We start from the raw sequence: 24,855 nt of genomic DNA, 5'->3' as shown, positions 1-24,855 counted from the left end.
TTGGTAATAAGTTTAGGTTACCTTAAAGGAATAAAGTGGGCTGCATTCTATCTTTTTTTCCTATTGTTCTAGAACAATTTATGGAACATAGGGATAATTGATTTCATGAAAATTTCAAAGAAAAATTTGCCAGCAATTCCACTGGGCCAAGAAATCTTTCTTGGGGGACTAAATCTTTGAAAATTTTATTATGTAGGGAGGAGGAAGAAAGTATTAAGGACTTTTTTACTTGAGAGTCTGGTTGGCGTTTTGTTTTTTTTTTTTTAAGAAAATCTCTAATTTTATGACAATTCAGTAGCACTTTAGCATTTTTATAATCCTTAAAATCTAGTTTGTTGTTATAGAATCTTATTATAATGCAGTAATACCCTTATTAGTCTAGAGAGATATTTAGCATCTTCTAACAGTTCCTCCATCTAAGAAAAAAACTGTTGAGTAACCAAAATAGCTGTCATAAAACCATAGCACTAAAGCCAGGTACCTGTATTTAGAATTTAATTTATATCTTAATTAATTAATGAAAGTTTAATTCCTAAGAATATTGATTTTTCTAGTCCATACAGTTTAAAGCAAGCTAAAAGGGAACTAGGAAGACTAGCAGAGGGACACAAAATGATTGCCCCAAGGTAACAGCTGCCAAAAAACAACGGTAAGAGAGAAGACAATGAAATCTAAAATTAAAGTAAACAAACTGTTGGCACATGAGTGTCAATTCCATAGAAAATTTACTTAAAAAGGAACCTAATTTTACGTTTAGAAAAAGTAAAATTAAGCATATTTTTGTTTTAAAATGTATTTAAGATTCAATTAATTTAAGCAATGTAAAAGTCTTTTTTAGTAGAAAGATTAAATAAAACTAAGTGAGATCCATCAAGAAAAGAAAATATATTGAGTTGCTATGGGTTATATGAATAGATGTCACATACCATCTAAACCATGTACACAGACAATGAGATGTACTCCATCTTCAGAACCATCCTCTTCTTCCATGCTAAAATAAGGTATTGAGGATGCCAGCAGAGGAACATCACTGTACATGAACCCAGGAAGTCTAAGTTGCTTCAATTCTTCTTTTGCCTGAAGGAAGCTGAAGTAAAATATTATGAAAGATATCCTTTACTAAGGATCTTATTCAGTTTTTAGAACCAAAAAGATAAACTCGTGGATTTAGAGAATAGCAGAGAAGGAAATCCAACAATATTTGGTTTTAAAATCATGAAAATATGTGGTATCACGTAAATGATTTAGAAATCAGAAGATCATTTTCTTTACTATTCTTAGTGCATCTTCTGATCAAATACAATGAGTTATTTTAAACCTGAAATCACTTAAAACATTCTTTTAAACTTGAAATCAACTAAGAAAATGTTAAATGTTAGGAGTGAAGTTATGCTCTCTATAAAATTTAATACTGTATGCATAGAAGAGCTGGGAGAGGCACTAGAAAGATGATAATCAGATGTTTTCCTGTCATCAAATCTTATCATCTTTGCTCCTTTTAATCATACACCAATGGAAGGGAAGGAGCTATTCTACAAAATGTAACAGTAAAAATGATAGTTATAGTATTTAGCAGGTTAAATTATTTGTATTTTTCTCTAACAATATCAACAAGAAGGAGCAGAAAAGGAGGATGTGACTAAATAAAATTGGTGCCATACACTCATTTGGAATGACAGACAAATCCAACCAATTTGGGGACTTCAAACATCAGAAATTATTAACTATTTAACATTAAATTATCTATACTGATAAAAGTGAAACCGAAAGAAGCTGATGAACACTAAATGGAATACGATACACTGGGTGAAAACATATAGATCATTGCTTTCTGATGACTCAGAGACAGTTTGAGGTACTCAACTTTCTAGCATATTGTAATTTTTTAATCAGCCATTGTCACTTCACTGGTTTCCCTAGCTTTAGGCTCTAAGCAACTTAATTTTCATGCATTAATCAGAATAATCTGGGAACTTTAAAAATCCACAGTACACATGCCCAGACCTCTTACTCCAGAGATTATGATTCAATCTGGGCTGAGACAGCAGAATATTTTAAAAACCAGCATATGCTAGTAAACCTATGTAATCTCCAAATTTTTCTGGATATTTTACTGGTTCATGAAACCTCAGTTCTGGAAACCACTGACTTAGCAGAGGCAATCAGGGACTGGTAGGTTTAAGAAGTTTCTACGAACCTGTTATTCATTTATCTAATATTGTCCTTATTTCCTAGATACAGTCATAAAACTTAGCTTTTGTCTGAGAGAGAAATGAGGAACTGATGAAAAAAGAGTTTTCACCTCAATTATTCCACACTTCTAATACAAAATTACCAATAGAAAATCTGTATCAGGAATATGTAGCGTTTAGAAAAGGGCAATTATTTGGGAATTATAGATCTGTCCGTGAAAGAGTACATTGCATGTCTCCATTTTAGATGGCTAATCAAAGGAGAACTTTTTGTATTACAGAAACTAGAAAAGAAAATAGATATTCAACCATTTAGTACTATTTATGATGTTCTACATATATATATATTTAGTAGCATGTACTACTGTGCTCCATTACTTACGCTTGTATCTGAGGTTTTGGTGAATTTTCATACCAGGAAATTGAAGAAGTGACGTTGTTAGAAGTACTGCTTGGCTGTTTTGTAATAGCATCAAATTTACTTTTAGAAGAATATTTAACACTACAAGGAGACTCTCGTGGTGCAGATGGGAAAGACAAACAACCAGAAGTACACACAGTAGGCATATTTATACCATCACTTAGATAGTCACTATTTATTTTTTCAGATTTTATAAGTCTTTCTTCTGATAGTGTACTTCTGCTTGTATAGTGAGCATTTATTGTTCCGTCCAAAGATGAATAATCTGTTTCTTCATAATACCCATTTTGAACCATTTTTTGATCCTGCTCTTCCTCCTCATCCTCTTTACCCTGTTCCTCCTGAAGATCACTGATTTCTTTTTCAGAAGTTTCCTTCTGAGGGCTAACTGAATTACTGTAGCTAATAGCACATGTGCCAGAAATATCCGTACTGCTTTGAAAACCAAAATAATTTTCCACAAGTCCTTGCTTAACTATATCAGTACTGGCTGAAAAAGGGTCACTTGTATCCAGATGAGTTTCACTTTCAACTGTAGGGGCTTCTGAATATATTTGTTTGAGATTTAATGTATCACTATTTTTTCTTTTCACAGTTCTATCTTCACTAGTTTCTGTATTAGTAGAAATGGAACCTGAAACGACACAGGGAGTGCCTAAACAAATCAGTTTTGAATTTAATGTAATTGCTGTCCCTGCAGAGTTATTAGATTTATCAGGACTCTGGGAGCTTGTACACACAGTGTCCAAGTTAGGTTTGGAGCTGCAACTACTTTTCACAGCACTGGAAGTATCTTCATCTGAAAAAACAAATTGTAAAGAGTCTTTAGTGCTTGAATTTAAGGAATGTATTGCTAAAGTTTCATTGTCCAAATGCCCTGAAAATACAACGCTCTGCTGTTGCAAAATAATACTTGACTTTTTAGTATCATCACATTTTGGCAGATCAATTGTTCCTAGATTTAATACAGTTTTGCTATCGCTTAGATGGCATTCAGGTAGAATAGATTTCTTAGAATTTTCATCGGGTGACAGTTCATCATCCGAAGGTAGAGAGTTTATGGATGTCAAAGATGACTGTATTTCACTTAACGCACTTGTACTCTCAGTGCAATGACTCCCCAATGAAAATTTTACATTATAATCAGGTTTCATCAAAAGCTGAGGAAATAATCTTTCATTATTGTAAGGACCTTGCCCTTGCACAGTTTCAAAGGCTATGTCAGGGTTTGGATGTGTTGCAAAAGAACTTGGTTCACTTTCAACACCTGAATCTGAAAATCTAGATGAGGCATATGTGGCATTAATATCTGGTAACTTAATTGTATCTCCACTTACTACAACATGATACTCTTTTGTAGAAGTAGCAGGTAGATTACTTCTTAATTTAGCTAATGATTCTCCAATAGAACGACACTTTGCTTCTTGTAAAGCTTCCTTTTCAAGTGTTACTTCTATAGATTTAGATTTACCATTAGATTCTAAGGACTCAAAGTTGGATAGTAAATTATCCACAAATATTTCATCTTGTCGAAGCTCTGTCCAAGGTTCCATTTTAACCGTTATTTTCTCTCCACTGAAAGGATCTGTATTACTGGGCTTTACTTCAGTTGTTCTAAATCCCAAAGCTGGGGTTGTTTGATGATCATGGCAATCATCTGATGAACTTCTGGATGCCAGACTGTGTTCCATTTGTGTAATTTCACTATCGTCCTGGGAGATATCAAGTTTACCTGAAATGGACAAATTTGCACAAAGATTTAGGTTGCCAGAGTTCAAAGGATCAAACTGGTCTGGTTGCATATTTTCAATATCTGGAGACTTTGGTTCAGTTCTCTCTGTATTAGTTGGCAAATAGCTAGCTTCCTTTTGACTTGTCTGTCTCATGTAGGTCTTTGGGTCAAAATTATATCCACATACTGTGGGATCCAGACCTTCCTTCTGACTATGTGAAGGATTGCCGTCAAAGCATTTAGTGAGATCATTTGATGTTGTATTTTTCAAACATTTGTAGCCTACCAAAATCACAGAATCCTTAGAGTTCTGTTTTATTAATTTTTTTGTGTTTTCAGGTTTCATTGTTTTCATAAGCTTAGTAACCTTAACCTTGGATTTATTTGTTTCTTCATTCTTTCCTTTTACAGATTTTGTTAGCTGCTTTTCACCTTCTGTATACCAAATATTGGAGGCACCAGCAGGTCTGACTTTCAACTCTGGGCTAGAAACTCCTGCTACAGAGCTTTCTTCAGTCTCATATTTATCCATTTTACTGGACTCTGATCTCTGAAGATTCTGAATTCCCATCCAGGGTGCATCTAAGTCTTTTATCCAAAGAAAAAAAGATTCAGGTTTAAAACAGTGTGAGAACTCATATGATTAAGACTACTTTTTCTAACTATAACTTTCTAATATCCTCAAAAATAAATAAAACTACAGGGGGAAAAAAAAACTGCTCCACATTAGGGAATGGTTTTATGTATATTAGGAAGAATATACTGAAAACTATACACATAGCTTGTATATTTTAGTTAGATTATACTTACCATCAATAACTGAATCTAAATACCTATCTTCAAAGATTATAGGTAATGAATTGAGATCTCCATCTAATTCACTACATTCAATAGGTAGGGGTGGAAGAGAACTGCAGAAGGAAGTATTTTTGATAGCGGTGCACATCTGTAGATGACTCTGAGCACTGAAAAATATTTCTTAAGTCAGATTATAATTTAAAAAAATTACACCCAACACTACTTTACAGACTCTATTCTGTCCCCTTCCCCCTATCATTCCTATCTCCCTTCTTGAAGACATAATCTCCTTATGAAAAAGCTGCTTGGTGAGAGATAAAAACTGGTAAAATGAAAATTACGGTTTTTTGGCAATAAATTATTGACTTATAAAATTATGGTTTGTTAATAAATTATTTAATTTCTATTATATTCTTTATACTTTATGTTATTTCAAAGTGAGTCTCTATGCTTAATGTCTGAACTTCCTAATCTGCTGTGAATAGCATATAGGAGAAATACTAAAAGCTTAAATGCCCACTGACTATCTGATGATAGTGCTGGGAAAAAAATGTGTTCTATTGTCACGCTTTACTTAATATATATTGATGAATAAAATTAACAGCTATTTAAAACAAGGTATATAACTTTCCAATATAAAACAATTAAAAAGACTTTTCTTGTGGAAAATTTTGAACAAATCAAAGCACACAGAATAGTATTAAAAAATCCCATATACCCATCACCCAGCTTCAACAATTAACATTTGCCCTTCTTGTTTTATCTATACCTCAAGACTCACTACCTACCCCAACCTCTACTATTATTTACAGTGTTTTTGAAGTATAATTTAAATGTACTGAATTATAAAAATCTTAGCTGTATGATTCTGACAAATGGATACATGATACAGAACATTTCCATCTACTCAGAGTTCCCACGTCTTCCCAATCTCTCAGCCCAAGTCAACAGCAAGACAACCACTGTCTTGACTTTTTTCACCTCAGTTTTACCTATTTGAGAACTTCATATAAATAGAATCACACAGTATTTACTCTTTTACGTCTAGCTACTTTTGCTCAGCATAATGTCCTCAAAATATTCTTTAAAGCCAAAGAAAACCAGACACAAATATACTCAGTAGGAAAGACAGAAGGCATTTATTCAGGATATTTTAACTGTAAATCATTTACATTGCAGAAGGCAGTACCTATGAAAATCTGTAATAAAAAATGATGAATGTAACAGATGCTGACCGGTGAAAATAAAGATAGAGCAAGATAGCCAAATGGAAGGCTGGAGCTAGAGATATATGGGACTACCAGGTTATAGTAGATCTGATAAAAAAGAGGAGGAAGTGGTACAGGGCATTATGCTTCTTTGTGTGTAAAGCATTGGGCTTTCATGAAGTAAGTCATAAGATTAAACTCTATTTGATTAAAAAGGGGACTTCTGAACTTTAAATTCCCCTAATTTCTTCTACTGTTAATAATGTATGTTCTGTTACTGATAAATTCTAAGATAGATATCTTATGTTAAAGGAAATAAAATCATTTTAATTTTGGATTTATACTACTCACTGAAGTTCCTGGTATGCAATGGCAGCTTCTCTTGGATGTTCAAAACAAAAGAATGCCTCAGAAAATCTGCGTACCTAAAAAATTCCAAGACAGAGTATTAATAATATGGTACATTTAAAAAGTCAATCTGGCATTGGATGGTAGGGAGAGAAACCACCTCCATTAGACCTTCCATAACCACCCTATGAGAATTAAACTTCTTTTCTTCCTTTTCAGTGTTGCCTAAGCACTTATTTTGGTACTGCATGAAGTAAAAGAAACAACAGACTTTAGAGTGAGAAATTTAGGTTTACATTCTAGATCCCACTTATCCTTCTTAAAGGCAAAGATTGTCTTATTTGCCACTACATCCTCAGTATACCTGGAATAGTGCCCACTCAACACATGCAGAAGACAATACAATCAGACAGCACTTCCACTGTGCTATGCTCTAGGCATCCATGGATGTGCCAGCTGAACTGACTGACTTTCTAGCATAGTGACTTTAGGTATTTAATCTTTGAGCCTCAGGTGACTCATTGTTAAATTAAACCTAACACTTACCCTGTTTATAAGGTTATTGTGAAGAACAATGTAACGTATAACTGTTTGTAATCTGGAGAGTATATATAAATATAAGCTATTCTAATTGCCTTTATAAAATTCACATTTTGCCCTAAAATAATTGTATACATGAAACATCTCCCCTCCTAAAGTGTAACGTTCTTTAGAGTAGGAACTGTTTTGACAACCTTTGTATTCCCCAAAATATGTACCCTGGCATGTTACAGAAACAAACACTTGGTAAAAGCTTGTTGAATCTAGCTGAATATTTCTTCCATCATATTTGTATTTTAACCCTTTCATTTTTAATTATAAAAGGAAAGGCTCCCTCAGCTACTGGAACAATGTTAAGCAACAGAGATGGAAAAGATGTCTTATGTGGACAGCACAGAGCAGGGAGAGAAATCCCATTATATCTTGAAATTATATTATATCCAAGACTCTTTCCTAAAGGGAATATGATCTGGGGTTCTTTGGTTTTAAATGTACAATGAATTAGATATGTATTTTACTTGTCATCAAGGTCTGGCCAGATTTATTTCTGACTTACTAAACTTCTTTTCCTAAGCAGATGAACCTGAGTCTTCAGAGGAACAAGTCAATTAGGAAGGCTGGGAAAGGTAAGTATGATTCTTTAATGACAAGGATGCAATCTATGTCTTTACTTTCAAATGCTGTCCAATTGCCTCTTCTTTCTCTCCAACACTAAGGGAAAGGTGAGAAAAAGTATTGGCCTGTCAGCCTATCTCCTAGAGATGTTTTCCCTGGAGGCTATAAAGTGGTGGTGTTGGGGAAGCATCTTTAAGTTATCTGGATTCTTACAGCTGTAGCTGGGAATGCAAAACTGGCTAGTTGCTTTTCCCTCTCTACCTTCCCTAAGTCCTACAATAACTATCATTTCTCGACAGTATCTTACCTACTAGTCTCTATTTTCATTTCTTAATTTTCATTTTTTGCTTTAAACTATATCAAAATCCTATAGAGTAGATATATTCATTTAATTAGTGAGGAAAATGAGGCAGGCACAAAGTGGTTAATTACTTGGCAAGGACAAGATAACTAATAATACACCTGGGATTCAAATAAAAATTTAAGAAACTCCAAATCTTGTGCTCCAAACCACTTATCTTTTCCTTTCTGCATTAAGAATCCATTACCAGAAAATCTTTCCATTTCTGCATGCACTCATATATGAACTTCTCTTTCTAAATTCTCTCTCAACATGATGATCATGCTGCAGCAATATGTAATGAATAAACTTATTAACTGTAGAGTGTGGCCATCACTAAGGTATGACTGCCACCTGATGGTAATACAACTTAATTTTAGACAAAAGACATATATAGGAAAAAAATGTTAAATTTACAAATTTAAACTTAGAATATGAGAAATATATTTTACTGCTTTCGTTATATATGTTTATAAAAAATCAGGGGTGTGTTTGTACTTTTTTTTTTAAATTTCACTTATTTATTTGACAACATCAACTGTTCAAAATTAAGCAGAGCTACAAGGAAAAAACTGAGCATTCAAAAATGGGTATTCACTGATGCTTTACAGAGTTAAATGCTCCTTTATCTGTGTATGACCTAATATGTTATTCAAATTGCTAACACAATATTTTTTACAATACAATTTCATATGTGCATATCCATATTAGATTCTAATCTTGAATGCAGGGTTTACATCTGAGAGATTATAATATCTATGTTGCCTTAAAAAAAGATGGTGTCTTGCCAATGTTATTGAGCAAATGTTAAGTCCTTGCATTATACTTATAGCAAAATACCATAAAGCCCTTTTACTACACAAAGCTAATTTATATTTACTATCTGATACAATTCTGCATGGTTTAAGTATCTGGTTTCTCAATCCACAGCATATTAAAAGAGAAAATTAGACAAAGGAAAATGAAGAACTATAGAGGTAAGTGTACATTATAAGGAATGATGCTGAAAAAAAACAAAACCCTAGACTATCCCTATAAAAAAGCACACAAAAGGAATTAAATTAATATAACCTGGGACCTTTTCATTTTAATGGAGGATCAAATATCCCGTTCTTTTTTATAGCATGGAACAGTAGTGTATTAACGTTGAGCACATTAAATAAAATTCATAATGATACTAAATCACTGTGAAAGGGCTAAATTATGTTCAGTACAGGCATACCTCATAGACATTGTGGGTTCAGTTCCAGACCATGGCAATAAAGTGAGTATCTCAGTAAAGCAAGTCACATGAATGTTTTTGTTTTCCAGTATATACAGATGTTTATGCTATATGGCTGTCAATTAAATGTGCAATAGCATTATGTCTAAAAAAACGTACATACCTGAATTAAAAATACGTTACTGCTAAAAAATGCTAATAGTCATCTGACTCTTCAGTGAATTGTAATGGTTTTGCCAATGCTTCCATGTTGATGGCTGCTGACTGACCAGGGTGGTGATTGCTGAAGATTGGGGAGGCCGGGGCAATTTCTTAAACTAAGACAACAATGAAGTTTGTTGCATTGATTGACTTCCTTTCGTGAAAAATTTCTCTGTGGCATGCGATGCCTTCTGATAGCATTTTACCCAGAGTAGAATTTCTTTTAAAATTGGAATCAATCCTCTCTAACCTTGCCACTGCTTTATCAACTAACTTTATGTAACATTCTAAGCCCTTTGTCATTGCAACAATATTCACAGCATCTTTACCAGGAGTAGATTCCATCTCAAGAAACCACATTTTTGGTCATCCGTAAGAAGCAACTCCTCATCCATCCAAGTTTTATTATGAGATTGTAGCAATTCAGTCACATCTTCAGGCTCTACTTCTAATTCTAGTTCTCTTGCTATTTCCACCGCAGCTGTAGCTGAAGTCTTTGACCCCCTCAAAGTCATCCATGAGGTTTTGAATCTAAACTCCTGCACGTGTTGATATTTTGACGTCCTACCATGAATCATGAATGCTCATAATGCTACCTAGAATGGAGAATACTTTCCAGAAGGGTTTCAATTTACCCTTCAATTTGCCCAGATCCATCAGAGGAATCACTATCTGTGGCAGCTATAGTCTTACAAAATGTATTTCTTAAATAATAAGACTTGAAAGATAAAATTACTCCTTAATCCATGGCTGCAGAATGATGTGCTGAATGATGTGCTAACAGGCATGAAAATAACATTAAGTCTCCTTGTAAATCTCCATCAGAGCTCTTGAGTGAGGTGCATTGTTAATGAACAGCAATATTTTGAAAAAGTCTTTTTTCCTGAGCAGCAGGTCTCAACAGTGGGCTTAAAATATAGGCAGACCACAATATGGACAAAATACGTTCCTGATACGTTTTTAGGTTGAATTTGTATGTAACCTGGATGCCTGATGAATAGCACATATACGGTAATAATAATAATACTATAATGGCTTATATGTAGCCATTATATAATAACAGTGTGTAATACTGTAGTAATAAAACCCCTGTACTGTAATATTAGTAATAATTTACAGAGACTATTGTGCTCTTTTTTTTAATTCAAACAGATCATAAAAACAAACTCATACAAAAAGTTGAGATAGAAGATGGGAGAAATTTCAAAAAGGAATACCAGAAGTTAACACTCATCTAATGTTGCCATCAGTGCTAGGCTAATAATAGGAATGTTACGCTTATTTTCATCTTCTAACCAAATCAATTAATAACCTTTCCATTTCAATAATTAATTCACTATGCTGCTTAGTAATAATTGATGCTTTCATTGGAGCACTGCCTTTCACATGTTCCATTATTCTCACTTTATCCTTTATACTTGTTACGACAGTCAAGTGACCAAAGCCTCATGCTTTCTCAGTGAATGATGCCATCTGGCCTTTCTCCGAATGCTTTATTATTTCCACTTTTGTTTCCATTGTAATCACCTCTCTCTTTGCTGAAGGCTCACTTGGACTTCTGCTTTGGAGGCATGGTCCTAAGGGTAAACACAGACTCACAAAATCCAATAAAAAGATGAAGTGATGCTGTGTGTAAGTGACCATATAAACAATGAGACTAGCTGCTAGTGTAAAGATGCTGTGCCAATGAACCATTTATGCCATGCAGGTTTGTCTACATGCACAGAAGAAACTATTTCCTGAATTATTAATTTAATTATAAAGTATCCTTATGGAGCCTTGGGAGCCAATTTTTCAGTATGCAACACCATAAATTAGGTTGTCTGTAACCCAAGGACTGCCTATATTTGGTAGTAAATAGATGTGCTGTCGTTCAGGCTTCGTTGTCTATTTCTAGAGCATAGGCAGGGTCAATTTAGCATAATTCTTAAGGGAGTCAGGATTTTCAGAATGGTAAATGAGTATTAGCTTCAACTTCAAATCACCAGCTGTATTAGCCCCTAAATGAGAGTCAGTTTGTCCTTGGAAGCTTTGAAGCCAGGCATTGACTTCTCTCTAGCTATGAAAGTCCTAGATGGCATCTTCTTCCAATAGAAGGCTGTCATTGAAAATCTGTTGTTTAATTTAGTCACCTTCATTAATGATCTTAGCTAGATCTTCTGGATAACTTGCTACAGCTTCTACACCAGCATTTGCTGCTTCACTTTCCACTCTTATGCTATGGAGACAGCTTCTTTCCTTAAACGTCATAAACCAACCTCTGCTAGCTTCAAACTTTTCTTCTTTAGCTTTTTGGCCTCTCTCAGCCTTCACAGAATTGAAGAGAGTTAGGGCCTAGCTCTGGATTAGGCTTTGGCTTAAGGGAATGTTGTGGGTGGCTTGAACTTCTATCCAGACCACTCAAACTTTCTCCCCATTAGCAATAAGGCTCTTTCACTTTCTTATCATTCATGTATTCACTGAAGTAGCACCTACAATTTCCTTCAAGAACTTGTCCTTTGCATTCACAACTTAGCTAACTATTTGGCATAAGAGGCCTACATGGTTTTTGACATGCCTTCCTCACTAACCTTAATCATTTTTAGCTTTAGATTTAAAGTGAGACATGCAACTCATCCTTTTACTTGAACATTTAGAGGCCATTGTAGGGTTGTTTGGCCTAATTTCAATATTGTTGTGTCTCAGGGAATAAGGAGGCCTGAGGAGAGGCAGAGACACAGAGGAAAGTAGGTTGGTGGAGCAGTGAGAATATACACAACATATATTGATTAATCCTGCTGTCTTATATGGGCCTGATTCATGGTGCCCCAAAACAATCACAATAGTAACATGAAAGATCACCGATTACAGATCACCATAACAGATATAATAATGATGAAAAAGTCTGAAATATTGCAGTAATTACCAAACTGTGACAAAAAGACTTTAGGGGAGCACATGTTGTTGGAAATATGGTGCCAATAAGACTTACTTGATGCAGGGGTGCTGCAAAACTTCAATTTGTATAAAACACAACATCCTTGGAGCATAATAAAGCAAAGAGAGCAATGAAATGAGGTGCCTGCATAGTCTTCTTGCAAAAGGAGGGAACCATGAATCACATCGGAAAGTTTCCATTTAAAATAGTTAGAATAATTAATTTAAGAAAAAAATTTACCCTTTTAAAAGCACATTTTTTGAAAATAACAAAATTTACTTTTGTATAGACTTATTTACTAAAAACTCTAGATATGTTTTGTATATATACACACAAAAGCTATAATACATTTTGTTTATAATCACAGTGAAATTGGAAGTTTGCAAACTTCAAACCTTGCAAAATATGAAATAAAAAGCATCTAATTAAATACTATAAATAAACAATCTGTTCCCAGAAAGAAGTCCTTCTACTTTAGAAAATAGAGCTTAATATATTAAGGTTCATATACATGGTTGTACTAAAAGAATATCAGATCAAGTAGTTTTAGAGATAAGTATTTCTTCTTTAAAAGTGCAAACTTAATAATGATTTGAATAGATAACACATCATTGTAGACGTTCTTTAACTGGGAAAGAATACAAGCTATTTCTAACTCTTTCCCTCTTCTAGAACATAAATTATATCAATATTGTTGAATATATCATTTTAAGATCTTAAAATCTCAGTAAAAGGTAATCAGAATTCACTGACTCACTGGTTTCCTTACTGGAAGGTAGTAGCTACACATTAGAACCTGGGGTCTTGCTAATCTATATGGCAGCTTTGTAGTGCAAATTTCAGCACCTTCTCCTACAGGCAGATGCAACTGAACTCCAAGGCAGATAGGCCAAATTTCTGTTCCTACTCTTCCTAGAAAAATAATCTTATTCAGGGAATAGCCTAACTCTGGTTAATCACAAGGAGGACTTTAAAATATTACCCAGGCCTGTACCTCATCCAGCAGTGGTAGTTTTTAAAAAGTTTCCCAGGTGATTCTAATGTACAGCTAGTGCTAAAAACTTTAACTTCTACTTACTGTATCACAGAGAAATTTGTATGAAACTTGCCCTCCTTCTGAAAATAACTATAAAACTGGATAAAATACAGGAAGCAACTGTTTCAAGTATTAAAGAACACGTACTAGACATGCAAAGAAGCAGGAAAATGTAACTTGCAATCCAGAGATGAAAGCCGTCAGCAGAAATAGACTCCAAGAGAATTCAGATGTTAGAATTAGCAGAGAACTCTACTTTTTTTTAAAGTAATGAACTTTATTTTTTGAGCACTTTTAGGTTTATAGAAAAATTGATCAGAAATACAGAGTTCCCACATAGCCCTTCTCCCCCACCCCCGCCCCTCCACTTTCCCCTATTATTTACATCTTGTGTTAATGTGGTACAGTTGTTACAACTGATGAACTAATAGTGATATATTAACTAAAACCCATGGTTTACATTAAGGTTCACTCTTGGTGTTGTCCATTCTGTGGGCTTTGAGAAATGTATAATGACATGTACCTACCATTACAATATCATACAGAATAGTTTTATTGCCCTAAAAACCCTACGCTCCACCTTTTTGTCCCTCCATCTACCCTCCCCTTCCAACCCCCTGAGCCCTTGGCAACCACTGATGTTTTTACTGTTTCCACAGTTTTTCCTTTTCCATAATATCATATAGTTGGAATCATACAGTATACGTATAGCCTTTTTAGATCGGCTTCTCTTGGTTTGAAACATGCTTTCAAGGATTGATCATTTCTTTTTATTGCTAAATAACATTCTATTGTAGGAATGTGTAAGTTTTTCTATCCAGTCTCCTACTGAAGGACATCTTGGCTGTTTTCAAGGTTTGACAATTATAAATAAAGCTGCCATAAACATTTGTGTGTAGGTTTTTGTGTGGACATAAGATTTCAACTCATTTGGGTAAATACCAACAAGTGTGACAGCTGAATTTATATGGTAAGAGTAACTGCCTTCCAAAGTGGCCATCCCATTTTGCATTCCTGCCAGCAATGAATGAGAGTTCCTGTTGTTCCAAATCCTGCCAACATTTGCAGTTGTCAGTATTTTGGATTTTAGCGCTTGTTATAGGTGCATAGTGGTGATCTCATTGTTTTAATTTGTACTTTCCTAGTAACGTATGATAAATTGGGTATTCCCCGCCGCGCCCCCCCCCCCCTGCATAGAAGGGTAGAGAGGGCGGGGATAGGATATTTCCCTACCCTCAGGTCAGTTAGGCTAATTTCCATTGAGGCGTGTCTTGTTAAGAAGGACAGAATGTTCTGGGACATATTTCAAAATGGCTACATTCCCTCTCCCCTAGCCAGAACCATTAGGGGATTTTCTCCAGTCTTCACTGTGAGAACCTGGTAAGGCTCTTGAAGGCAAAAGTCATGAAAGTATGGGGACTACCCTACCCCTTGAAGGCAAAAGTCATGAAAGTACGGGGACTACCCTACCCTCTAAATTTTTAACTCAAGTTTGTCTACACTGAGTGTCCAGAAATTCATCAATTACAGTTTAAGTTTTTCTACCCTGATTACTGGCTCCAGTGGTGGCTTTTGCTCCATTAGATGGAATTCTCTGTAACTCACTATCTGATTTTCCAATTATGGAGATAGCTGTTTGCCTATGATCTTAATTCTCTAATAGATCTAAGAAGAGTTGTGAATTTTAATTTGTTCAGCTTTTTTCTTGTTAGAATGGGAGTATGATGACTTCCAAGACTTTTATATGCTGGACTGGAAACTAAAAGGCCAGGCAAATACTGTTAAGCAATGATTATAAATTCCCCAATGACTGAAAGAAGCTGATAAGAATGAGTGAACAGATAGGAAACTGCATCAGAAAAAAAAACTATCATTTTTTTAAAAAAAAGAGAAAGAGAGAGAACCAAATGGAAACATCAGAAGTAAAATGTATAATATCCGAAATGAAATTTTACTAGAGGAGATTAAGAGCAGATTAGACACTACAGGAAAGAGTTAATGAATTTGAAGGTAGAATAACAGAAATTATTCTATCTGAAGAACATAGAGAAAAACTGCTGAAAAACAAAAGAATATCAAATCATATAACATATTAATAAGTGAAATTAGAGTATGAGAGGCAGAGGACAGAAAGAAACAGGGCACAAAAAATATCTGAAGGTATAATGGCAAATTTTTCAAAAATTGGTAAAAATAAACTTATGATTCTAAAAATACCAACAAATCCATTATCTAAGCAGGATATATACAAAGAAAACTAAACAATGCACATCATAGTCAAACGATTAGAAACCAAAGATAAAGAGAAAAATCCTAAAAGCAGTGAGAGAGGAACAACAATTAAATAATTGACTTCTGATCAGAGACTATGGAGGACAGAAGACAATGCTGTATCTTTAAAGTAGAGAACAGAAAAAAAAGTCAATCCAGAATATAGAGTGAACAACCCTATCAACCAATCTGGCCTAATTAAGACTTACAGAATACTTAAAATTTAGCAAGGCCATAAAATATAAGGCCAATATGCAAAAATTGTACTTCTACATCCTAGGAACAACTGCTTAGCAAATGAAATTAAAAGAAATTATTTACAATGGCATAGATAATATGAAATGCTTATGAATAAATTTAAGACACTAAAAACTACAAATACACTTCTGAGAGAAATTGAGATCTAAATAAATGGGGAACTAAATAAATGGGGACCTATACAATGTCCATGGACTGTTTGACTCAGTATGGTGAAGGAGGCAATTTTCCCTAAATTTGCCTATAGGTTTTACTCAATATAAACTAAAATCGGATTTTTTAAAAAATAGAAATTAACAAACTAATTTAAAATTTGTATAGAAATGAAAGGGATCTGGAATAGCCAAAACAATTTCAAAAAAAAAAAAAAAAAAAAAAAATTGGAGGACTTAACAATTGCCTGGCTGTAAGACTTACTCTAATATCACTATAATCAAGTTAGTGTGGTATTAACATAAAGATACATGATAGGCCAATGGAACAGAAAAGAAAGTCAAGAAATAGACCCAAATCAATAGTCAACTGATTTCCAACAAAGATGCTAAGGCAATTCAATAGGGGAAAAAAAAGTCTTTTGAATAAATGATGCTGGAACTAAACAGGCAAAAAAATGACTCTTGACCCCTACATCTCACATTAAATTCAAAAATTAATTCAAGATGAACTATGGACCTAAATGTAAGAGCTGTAATTCTAATGCTTCCTGAGGTACACATAGGAGAATATTTTCATGACCTTGTGATATGCAAAGATTTCTTAGGGAGGATACAAAAGCACTAAACATAAAAGAATAAAAAGATAAATTGTATTTAAACAAATATTCTCTTATTGAAGTATGCCACTGAAAAAATGAAAATATAAACTATAGGATAAGAGAATTTTTTTAATACATATATTTGACAGTGGACCTATAACTAGAATAAATATTCCTAATAAGTCAATAAAAAGACAACCTAATTTAACACTTTACAAAACTGAAGTCATAACCCAATCCCCCTGTATTAGTAGTCAGCAGAGGAATACAAAATAAAACTATAATGAAATTCCACTTTACACCCACTATAGTAGTTAAATTAAAGACTGACAACACCAAATAATGCAAGCATGTGAAACAACTGGAATTCTCATACATTGATGGTAGGAGTTTAAAACTGTATGGCTCTTTTGGAAAAAAATGGGTATTTTTTATGAAGTTAAAGATAAATCTACTTTATGACCAATCAATTCCACTCCTATGTATTTATGCAATAAAATAATAACCTATGTTCACAAAAAGATTTGTATTATAGAAGAATGTTTATGCATCTTTATTCAGAATAGCAAAAAAATAAAAAGAAAACAAATCATCAACAGAACAGTTAAATAAATTATGGCATACCATACAATAAAATACTACTCAGCAATAAAAAGAAATGAACTACTGATATACACAACAACATGGGCTAATCTAAAACAAAATAATGTTGAGTGAAGCAAATATAAACACTATTGTTATGGATTTTAAAAATGGATAATATTAAACTATGGTGATAGAAATCAAGGCAGTGGTTGCTTATGGGGTGTGGAAATTGACTGAAAAGCAGCACAAGGTCATTTTTGAAGTAATTAAAACATTCTATATTATTTGTTGGTTTTCAAAATATGTTACAGGTGATATTAATAATTCAAAAAGCTTGTACAGTCATGTTCCATCTAATGCCATTTAGGTCAACAATGGGCCACATATATGAAGGTAGTCCCATAAGATCACAATACCATATTTTTACTATAGTTTTTTATGTTTAGATAGGTTTAGATACATGAATACTTAACACTATATTACAACTGCCTACAGTATTCAGTATAGTAACATGCTGTACAGGTTTGTAGCCCAGGAGCAATTGGCTTTATTATATAGCCTAAGTGTGTAGCAGGCTATTCCACCTAGGTTTGTGTGAGGATACTCTATGATGTTCACACAACACAAAACTGCCTTATGACACATTTCTCAGAAAGTATCCCCATCATTAAGTGACACGTGACTGTATAAGCATTCACAAAATTTAGATCTCTTGAATACACAGTTTCTGGGCTAAGCCTCTCTGAGGACTATACATTTTTAAAAAATCAAATATTAATATATACTCACAGCAGGCATGAGAGTCTATTATAACATAGATAAATACATTAATTAAATTTAGATTAAAAAACCATTTTTGTCCCCCTTACCATGTGGATTTTTCCAATTGAATGCAACAAATTAATTATTCCAAGAAAACTGTATTAGTAACAGTCCTACGCACAATACTTCTCTCAGTTAAATAAAGGGTTAAGTTATATCCTTTAAACATTTTACCATGAAAATAACTGCTGAATATATTTGTCTTAATTTATAGGATCCCTTTTATGGGGGGAAAATGAATTTAAAACTTGTCCTCCTGTCTTGATGTCCTAGGCATCACAGGATAATATTAAGAGAGTGAAAAGGCAACCCACACAATAGAAAAAACATTTGTGAATCATACATGATAAAAGGGTCTAGCTTCCAGAATATATAAAGAACTCCTGAAACTCAAACAACAAAAAGACAAACCACCCATGTAAAATATGGGCAAAAGACTTGAAGACATAAAGAAGATATACAAAGGGCCAATAAGGACATGAAAAGGTATTCAAGGTCATTAGGGTAGTGTAAATCAAAACCACAATGAAATACTATTTCACACTAAGTTGGCCATAATAAAAAAACAGAAAATAACAAATGTTTGTTAGGATAAGGAGAAATCAGAACTCTTCTACATTGCTAGTGGAAATGTAAAATGTTGCAGCTGCTGTGGAAAACAGTTTGGACGTTTTCCAAAAAGTTAAATATAGAATTACCATATGATCCGGCAATTCCACTCCTAAGTATACATCCAAAAGAACTGAATACAGGTATTCAAACAAATATTTGTATACAAATTTTCATAGCAGCACTGTTCACACTAGTCAAAAGGTAGAAACAACCCAATTATCAATGGACGAACAGATAAAAGAATGTAGTATATTCATACAATGGAATTCAGCCATAAAAAGAAATGAAATACTGATACATCCAATAACATGGATAAAACCTGAAACATTGTGCTAAGCGAAAAAAAAAAAAAACAGATAAAAAGGTCACATGTTGTATGATTACATTTATATGAAACATTCAGAATCAGTAAAAGAGGCTAGTGGTTGCCAGGGAAGGGAGAAATGTGGAGTGAATGTTTAATGTGTACGGGGTTTCCTTCTGGGTGACGAAAATATCTTGGAACTAGATAGATATGATGGTTGTGCAACACTGTGAATATACTAAATGCCAATGAATTGTATACATTAAAACTGTTACCTTCAAAAATATCCATCCCCCCAGCAAATTCAATCTTAGGAAACAGTTACCTACAGAGATTATATTACATATTACCTATGCTTTTGACCCTTCTGCTCTGGTGGTGCTGTCAATAAACGTTTTGATTTCCTAGCTGATAGACCACTGATGGCATGTTTAGTGTTCCACAGTATTTTTTATGATTAATTCCAGTGATTAAAGGCAAATGACACGTGCTCTTTAAATTCAACTGGAAAAAAAGTCAAAAGCCATATTTTATACCATACCAAGGTAATCACTGAAAATTATATTTGAGATTGTATTTCTTTTTATTTGTAAAACATGAATAGCATAGCAAACCAGTATCATAATGAATGAATAGTATTCCAATGTCTAAATGTTTGGACTACTATTATGTTTGAATTCTTAATTTACTTCATTTTTGATATTTTTCAAATTCACGGGAAACATAAAATGTGGAAATATCAGGTCTACATTTACTGCCTGGGTTCACATCCAATCTCCACCAGGTACAAGCCATGCAAATTGGCCAAACTGTCTCACCTTTCTAACATTTATATTTCTTTAGTAATGGGAATGCTAAAGCAAATTTACTTCATGGGGTTATCTTGATGACTAAATTAGTTAACAATTGTAAAGTAATTAGTGCCTTAGGCAGATAATAAATGCTATTTAATATACATGTGTGTTAAGTAAAAATATATAAATAAATTATCATGGTCCTTCCATAAACATTCTAAGGGAAAGAGACAAAACTTTACTTTTCCAAGAGCACAATGTATTCTACCCATCCAGGAAGGGAAAACAGCTTTCCCTCTTCCCAATTTTTAGATGATTGCTTGTGACTAAACAGTCAGTGGTCCTGGAAGAATCACTTATAATTTCAATAAAGTGTTAGCAACAAACCAAACCTGTTGCTATGAATGCAAACACAAACATAAATAGGCAATTACAAAGTGAGAGAGAAGTAGTCAAAGAAAAAAAGAGGATATGCTTATGGGAGCAAAGATGGGCACAACTCTGAATAAAACAGAGATGGCAAAACAGGGTATAGGAATTTCATATGAGGATGTCCAATGAAGAATCTTTAAATTTCTCTCATTCTGATGACTGTATAGTTTGAAATATTATTTTAGGAAGGCTTATAAAGTAAAAGATTTTCCTTTTATAGTTCAAGGAAAGACATTAATGTGAAAAGTTTCAATGAGCAATATCAAAACACTAAGCAATTGAATGGCAAAATCACCGTATCAATTTGGATTTCTTTGCTCTAGGTTAGAACCACAAATAACAGTGTATGCACATTGAGTAAAGCCATATGTTTACCACAGGCTGTGTTTCCACATAAGAATAATAAGCTCAAAATTAGTTTTCTTCTTGACCAAGGAATTCTGTTTTCTGTATCTCCTTAAGACATATTTCATTTATACAAAAAACTGTATAAAACATAGTTAAATCCTTTGATGCTTTAGTATACTATTTGATAGGGTTGCATAGGACATACTCATATTAAAATATTCTTTCCTGTTTACCTGAAATCCAAATTTAACTGAGTATTCTTCAGTATTCATGAATCCATCTATGGTAGACTAACTTGTCAACTTGTAATTAGGGCAAAATCTCAAATTCTTTCCAGTTCTTGACACATACAAAATTCAGTATTTCAGAACTTTTTTGCTTTTTATATGTTGTCTCACTTGATCATTCCATTTCTCAGTCTGAAATGACCAAAACATCTTTCACTTGGTCCTAAATGTCTAATCTTTTTAATTAGCATTGAAATTCCAGGGATACCTGGAATCATTCATGTACAGTAGTCTCTCTGTATGCTCTAGTGTGAACATGTATGGCATATAACTATAGAAGCTCAATAATTTTGGATGACTTAAATTTGCCAAAAATCCAAAAATTTGCACTTTCTGGATCTTGATAGCAAATAATATGGTTGCAGTAGTTTTAAGCTAATTTTAAAACTATTCTTTTCAAGTATAGATTTACATTTCCTCTTTTTAGTCCTACTCCTTACTTCATTATTTGCTTTTATACCAATAAGGAGAGATTTCATATCAGAGCTTATTTCTGTGACTTAGCTCAATTGTGCTGCTTCTGAATACATTATCAGACAGCCCATATACTTTATTATAGCTAAGTCAGCTCTCGTATAAACACTGAGTGACCTTTGCATTGCTTTGATACTTTAGGCTTAGCACTGTATTCTCAGAGTACCAAGACACTTTATAAGCAAAGTTCCTGCTGAATTACGTAAATGGGAGCCAGAGAACATAATATGTTACCATTTCCACCATTTTTGTGATATACTGCAGGGCAGCTAAAGGCTTATCCCTACTTAAGTAACATTAGGGCACTTTATTATTGTGTCTTAATTATTCCTCCTTGATTCCTTTAGGGGTGAAAAGAGGCCCTGGAGTGGCTTCTGGAATGAGGTGAAAAAAGGAAAACTCTAGGTAAAATTCCAAAGTCTACCTTTGGCATTTTAGTTTTCCATAAACCTGATTTTTGTCTTGGTCCTCTTTCTTTGCCCCCTTTTCTCAAAGTTACATTCTCCAGCTGCTTTCTGACTATTTAAATTTACCTTCTTGCTTCTATTCTACCCAGGATAACTTCTTCCCCATGGAGTATCATGTTATAAAGTTGCCTCTAATCCTTGCTATCATTCTCTTCCCAGAACTTACATTTAGGTGGGATAAGGTATTAACAATTTAATGAACTATAATATTTTTCTCTATTAAAAACACAGTTTAAAAAAATACCCTGAAGATTATCTTCCCTATGCAAAACTATTTCTTGCTGCTGGCCTTTACTTCTACTGGTCACTAAAAATAACCTCAAATAGACTTTATTGTGTGGTGACTCTTAACAGGAAGAGGTATCACCTTTCCTCTTAGCCTTTTAATGTAGGGGTTGGCAAACTACAGTCTGAGAGCCAAATCTGGCCTGCCACCTGTTTTTGTAAATAAACCTTTATTGAAACACAGCCATAAATTTACATGTTGTCCATGACTACTTTCATGCTACAATAACAGAGCTGAGTAGTTTAGACAAAGACACATGGCTCCTAAAACTCAAAATGTCTACTATTTGGCCCTTAACAGAAAAAGTTTGCTGATCTCCGTTCTATAGTGTACAAACTTGGGCCATTGTTTGTGTATTCTGATGTACTTTTTAAGAAAACTTTAGCTGAAGTGTTCCTATACATTCAGCTCACCTCTCTGTGGAGGCCAGCTGGCTTTCAAGTCCTGGTCACAGTCCTAAATTTTTAAAAAAGAATGTCAATAAAATATTTTAATGCTTATCAATATCAATGTAATTTATGCTGAAACTGACTATACTTCTGATGCTATTACCACAATTTATCATGGCTCAAAATCTTGGTAGTGAGAAATAATGTTAATGAAAATTGCCTAAAAATATGCATTCCATTAATTATGCTATTCATTCTAAATCACTATATTAAGATGAAGTCAGGCCATCAGTAAGTCGAATACAGTACAATTACACTATTTTATCCATTGTAGAATCTCCTTTATCTGGCCCTTTAGAGGTGATTGATTTTTCTTTTCTTTTTTTTTTAGAGATGGGGTCTTGCTCTGCTGCCCACGCAGAAGTGTGGTGGCCCAATCATAGCTCCCTGTAACCACGAACTCCTGAGCTCAAGTGATCCTCCCAAGTGTGACTGGCCTTTAATAAAAGACTTCTAGAATGAATTCTATAAAACAAAAGTATTCCTATAAGGATCCAATTTATATAATATGGAAGAAGTAATGCAACAGAAAACAAAATATACTTGGGAGAGAATTAATAACACTGAAATTTGGTTCTTTGAAAAGACCATAAAATGACAAACTTCTGGTGAGACCATTCAAGAAAGAAAGAGTGAAGGTATAAGTAACTAATATCAGGAATGAAACTTTGGAAAGTACTACAGACATTGCAGATGTAAAAAAAGATAACTGAAGCATACTATGAACTATTTGATGTCAATAAATTTAAAAGCTTAGAATGAATAAACTTAGAAAAATGTAATTTACCAAAAATGATTGGGAAAAAAATGTAGTATCACCACAAATATTGCACCACTTTAATATAATCATCACAAAATATAATTATATATACTATATTATATATAATACAAATATAAATAATACATATTATGTTATACATAATATAATCATAAACCTAATTATATATTTGATGCAAATATAAACCCAAACTGAAGGATAGTTTACAAAACTACTGCCAATATTCCTCAAAAAAGTCAAAGTCATGAAAGGCAAAGCAAAGATAAGGAACTATTCCAGATTAAATGACATGAAAATTGAATGCAATGTGTGATCCTCAATTTGATCCTGGCAAAGGGAAAAAGTTATCATACAGAACAATTATTAAAGCAATTGGTAAAATTTAAATGGGGATCATTAATACATTAAATATCAGTATTGTATCAATATAAAATTTTCTGAAGTTCGTCACTGTACTGTGGTTAAGAAAATGGCCTTGTTCTTAGGAAATATTAATGCATGCTGAAGTATTTAGGGATAAAAAACACTATAATTATCAAATGGTTCAGCAAAAAAAACATATGTATGTATACATTTATGTGTCTATCTATTTATAAAAAGAGAAAATGATAAAGCAAATGTGCCAAAATGGTAATTTGTGATCCTAACAAAAAGCATATGGGAGCTCCTTGTACTATTTTTTTAAGCCTTCTGTAAGTTTCCTATTATATTTTAGAAGCTTTATGGTTTTGCCTTTCATGTTTAAGTCTTCAGTTCACCTAGAATTGAATTTTATATACTTTTCCACATGGATACCCAATTGTCCCAGCATCATTTATTGATGATCTCACCTCTTCCAGGCTGATCTGCATATATTATCTCCACAAAGGTATACATCTATGCCTGGCCTTTCTCCGTTGTTCCTTCTACACTAAAATTAAGACCTCTAGTTCATTAAAAGACAATATAAAGATAGTGAAAAAAGCAAATCATGAAATAAGAGAGGATCTATTTATAAAAACATGTAACAGAGGACCAGAATTTAGACTACATAGAAAATTATTATAAATCAAGAAGAAAAAGACAGATAATGCTGTAGAAAAATGGGTGAAAGATTTGAAAAGGCACTTCACAAATGGGACACCTACAGAGCCAATAATCATACAAAGTAACATACAGCTGCATGGGTCATCAGAGAAATACAAACTAAAACCATAATAATATACTATATCTCATCCATCAGATTGGCAAAGTTTAAAAAGTTTACCAATATCAAGAGTTGGAGAGTATGTGGAATAATAAGACTCTCATACTATGCTGGTGGGAGTGAAAATTGGCACCACTTTAGAAACAGTGTGGCATTAGCTAGTAAAATTCAAGTTATG

General features: G+C 33.5%; 1 protein-coding gene across 4 annotated transcripts in view; it reads right to left on the bottom strand.

The window, feature by feature from the left end:
• Positions 1-24,855, bottom strand: part of FAM135A (family with sequence similarity 135 member A) — a 101,804-nt gene that overhangs the window by 27,699 nt on the left and 49,250 nt on the right. For 3 of the 4 annotated variants that reach the window (XM_045543811.1, XM_045543812.1, XM_045543814.1), the window contains 4 exons: positions 6,703-6,776; positions 5,156-5,310; positions 2,575-4,933; positions 927-1,087 (listed from right to left, as the gene is read on the bottom strand). In XM_045543811.1, coding sequence (XP_045399767.1) covers positions 927-1,087; positions 2,575-4,933; positions 5,156-5,310; positions 6,703-6,776 — 2,749 coding nt within the window. The remainder of the gene's footprint in view (positions 1-926; positions 1,088-2,574; positions 4,934-5,155; positions 5,311-6,702; positions 6,777-24,855) is intronic. The other variant, XM_045543813.1, reaches the window with a different exon arrangement.

This window comes from Lemur catta, chromosome 2 (assembly GCF_020740605.2).
Source record: "Lemur catta isolate mLemCat1 chromosome 2, mLemCat1.pri, whole genome shotgun sequence".
Lineage (NCBI taxonomy): Eukaryota > Metazoa > Chordata > Mammalia > Primates > Lemuridae > Lemur > Lemur catta.
Note: the sequence above shows the minus strand (reverse complement) of the source record. Positions and strands in the feature narration are given on the sequence as shown.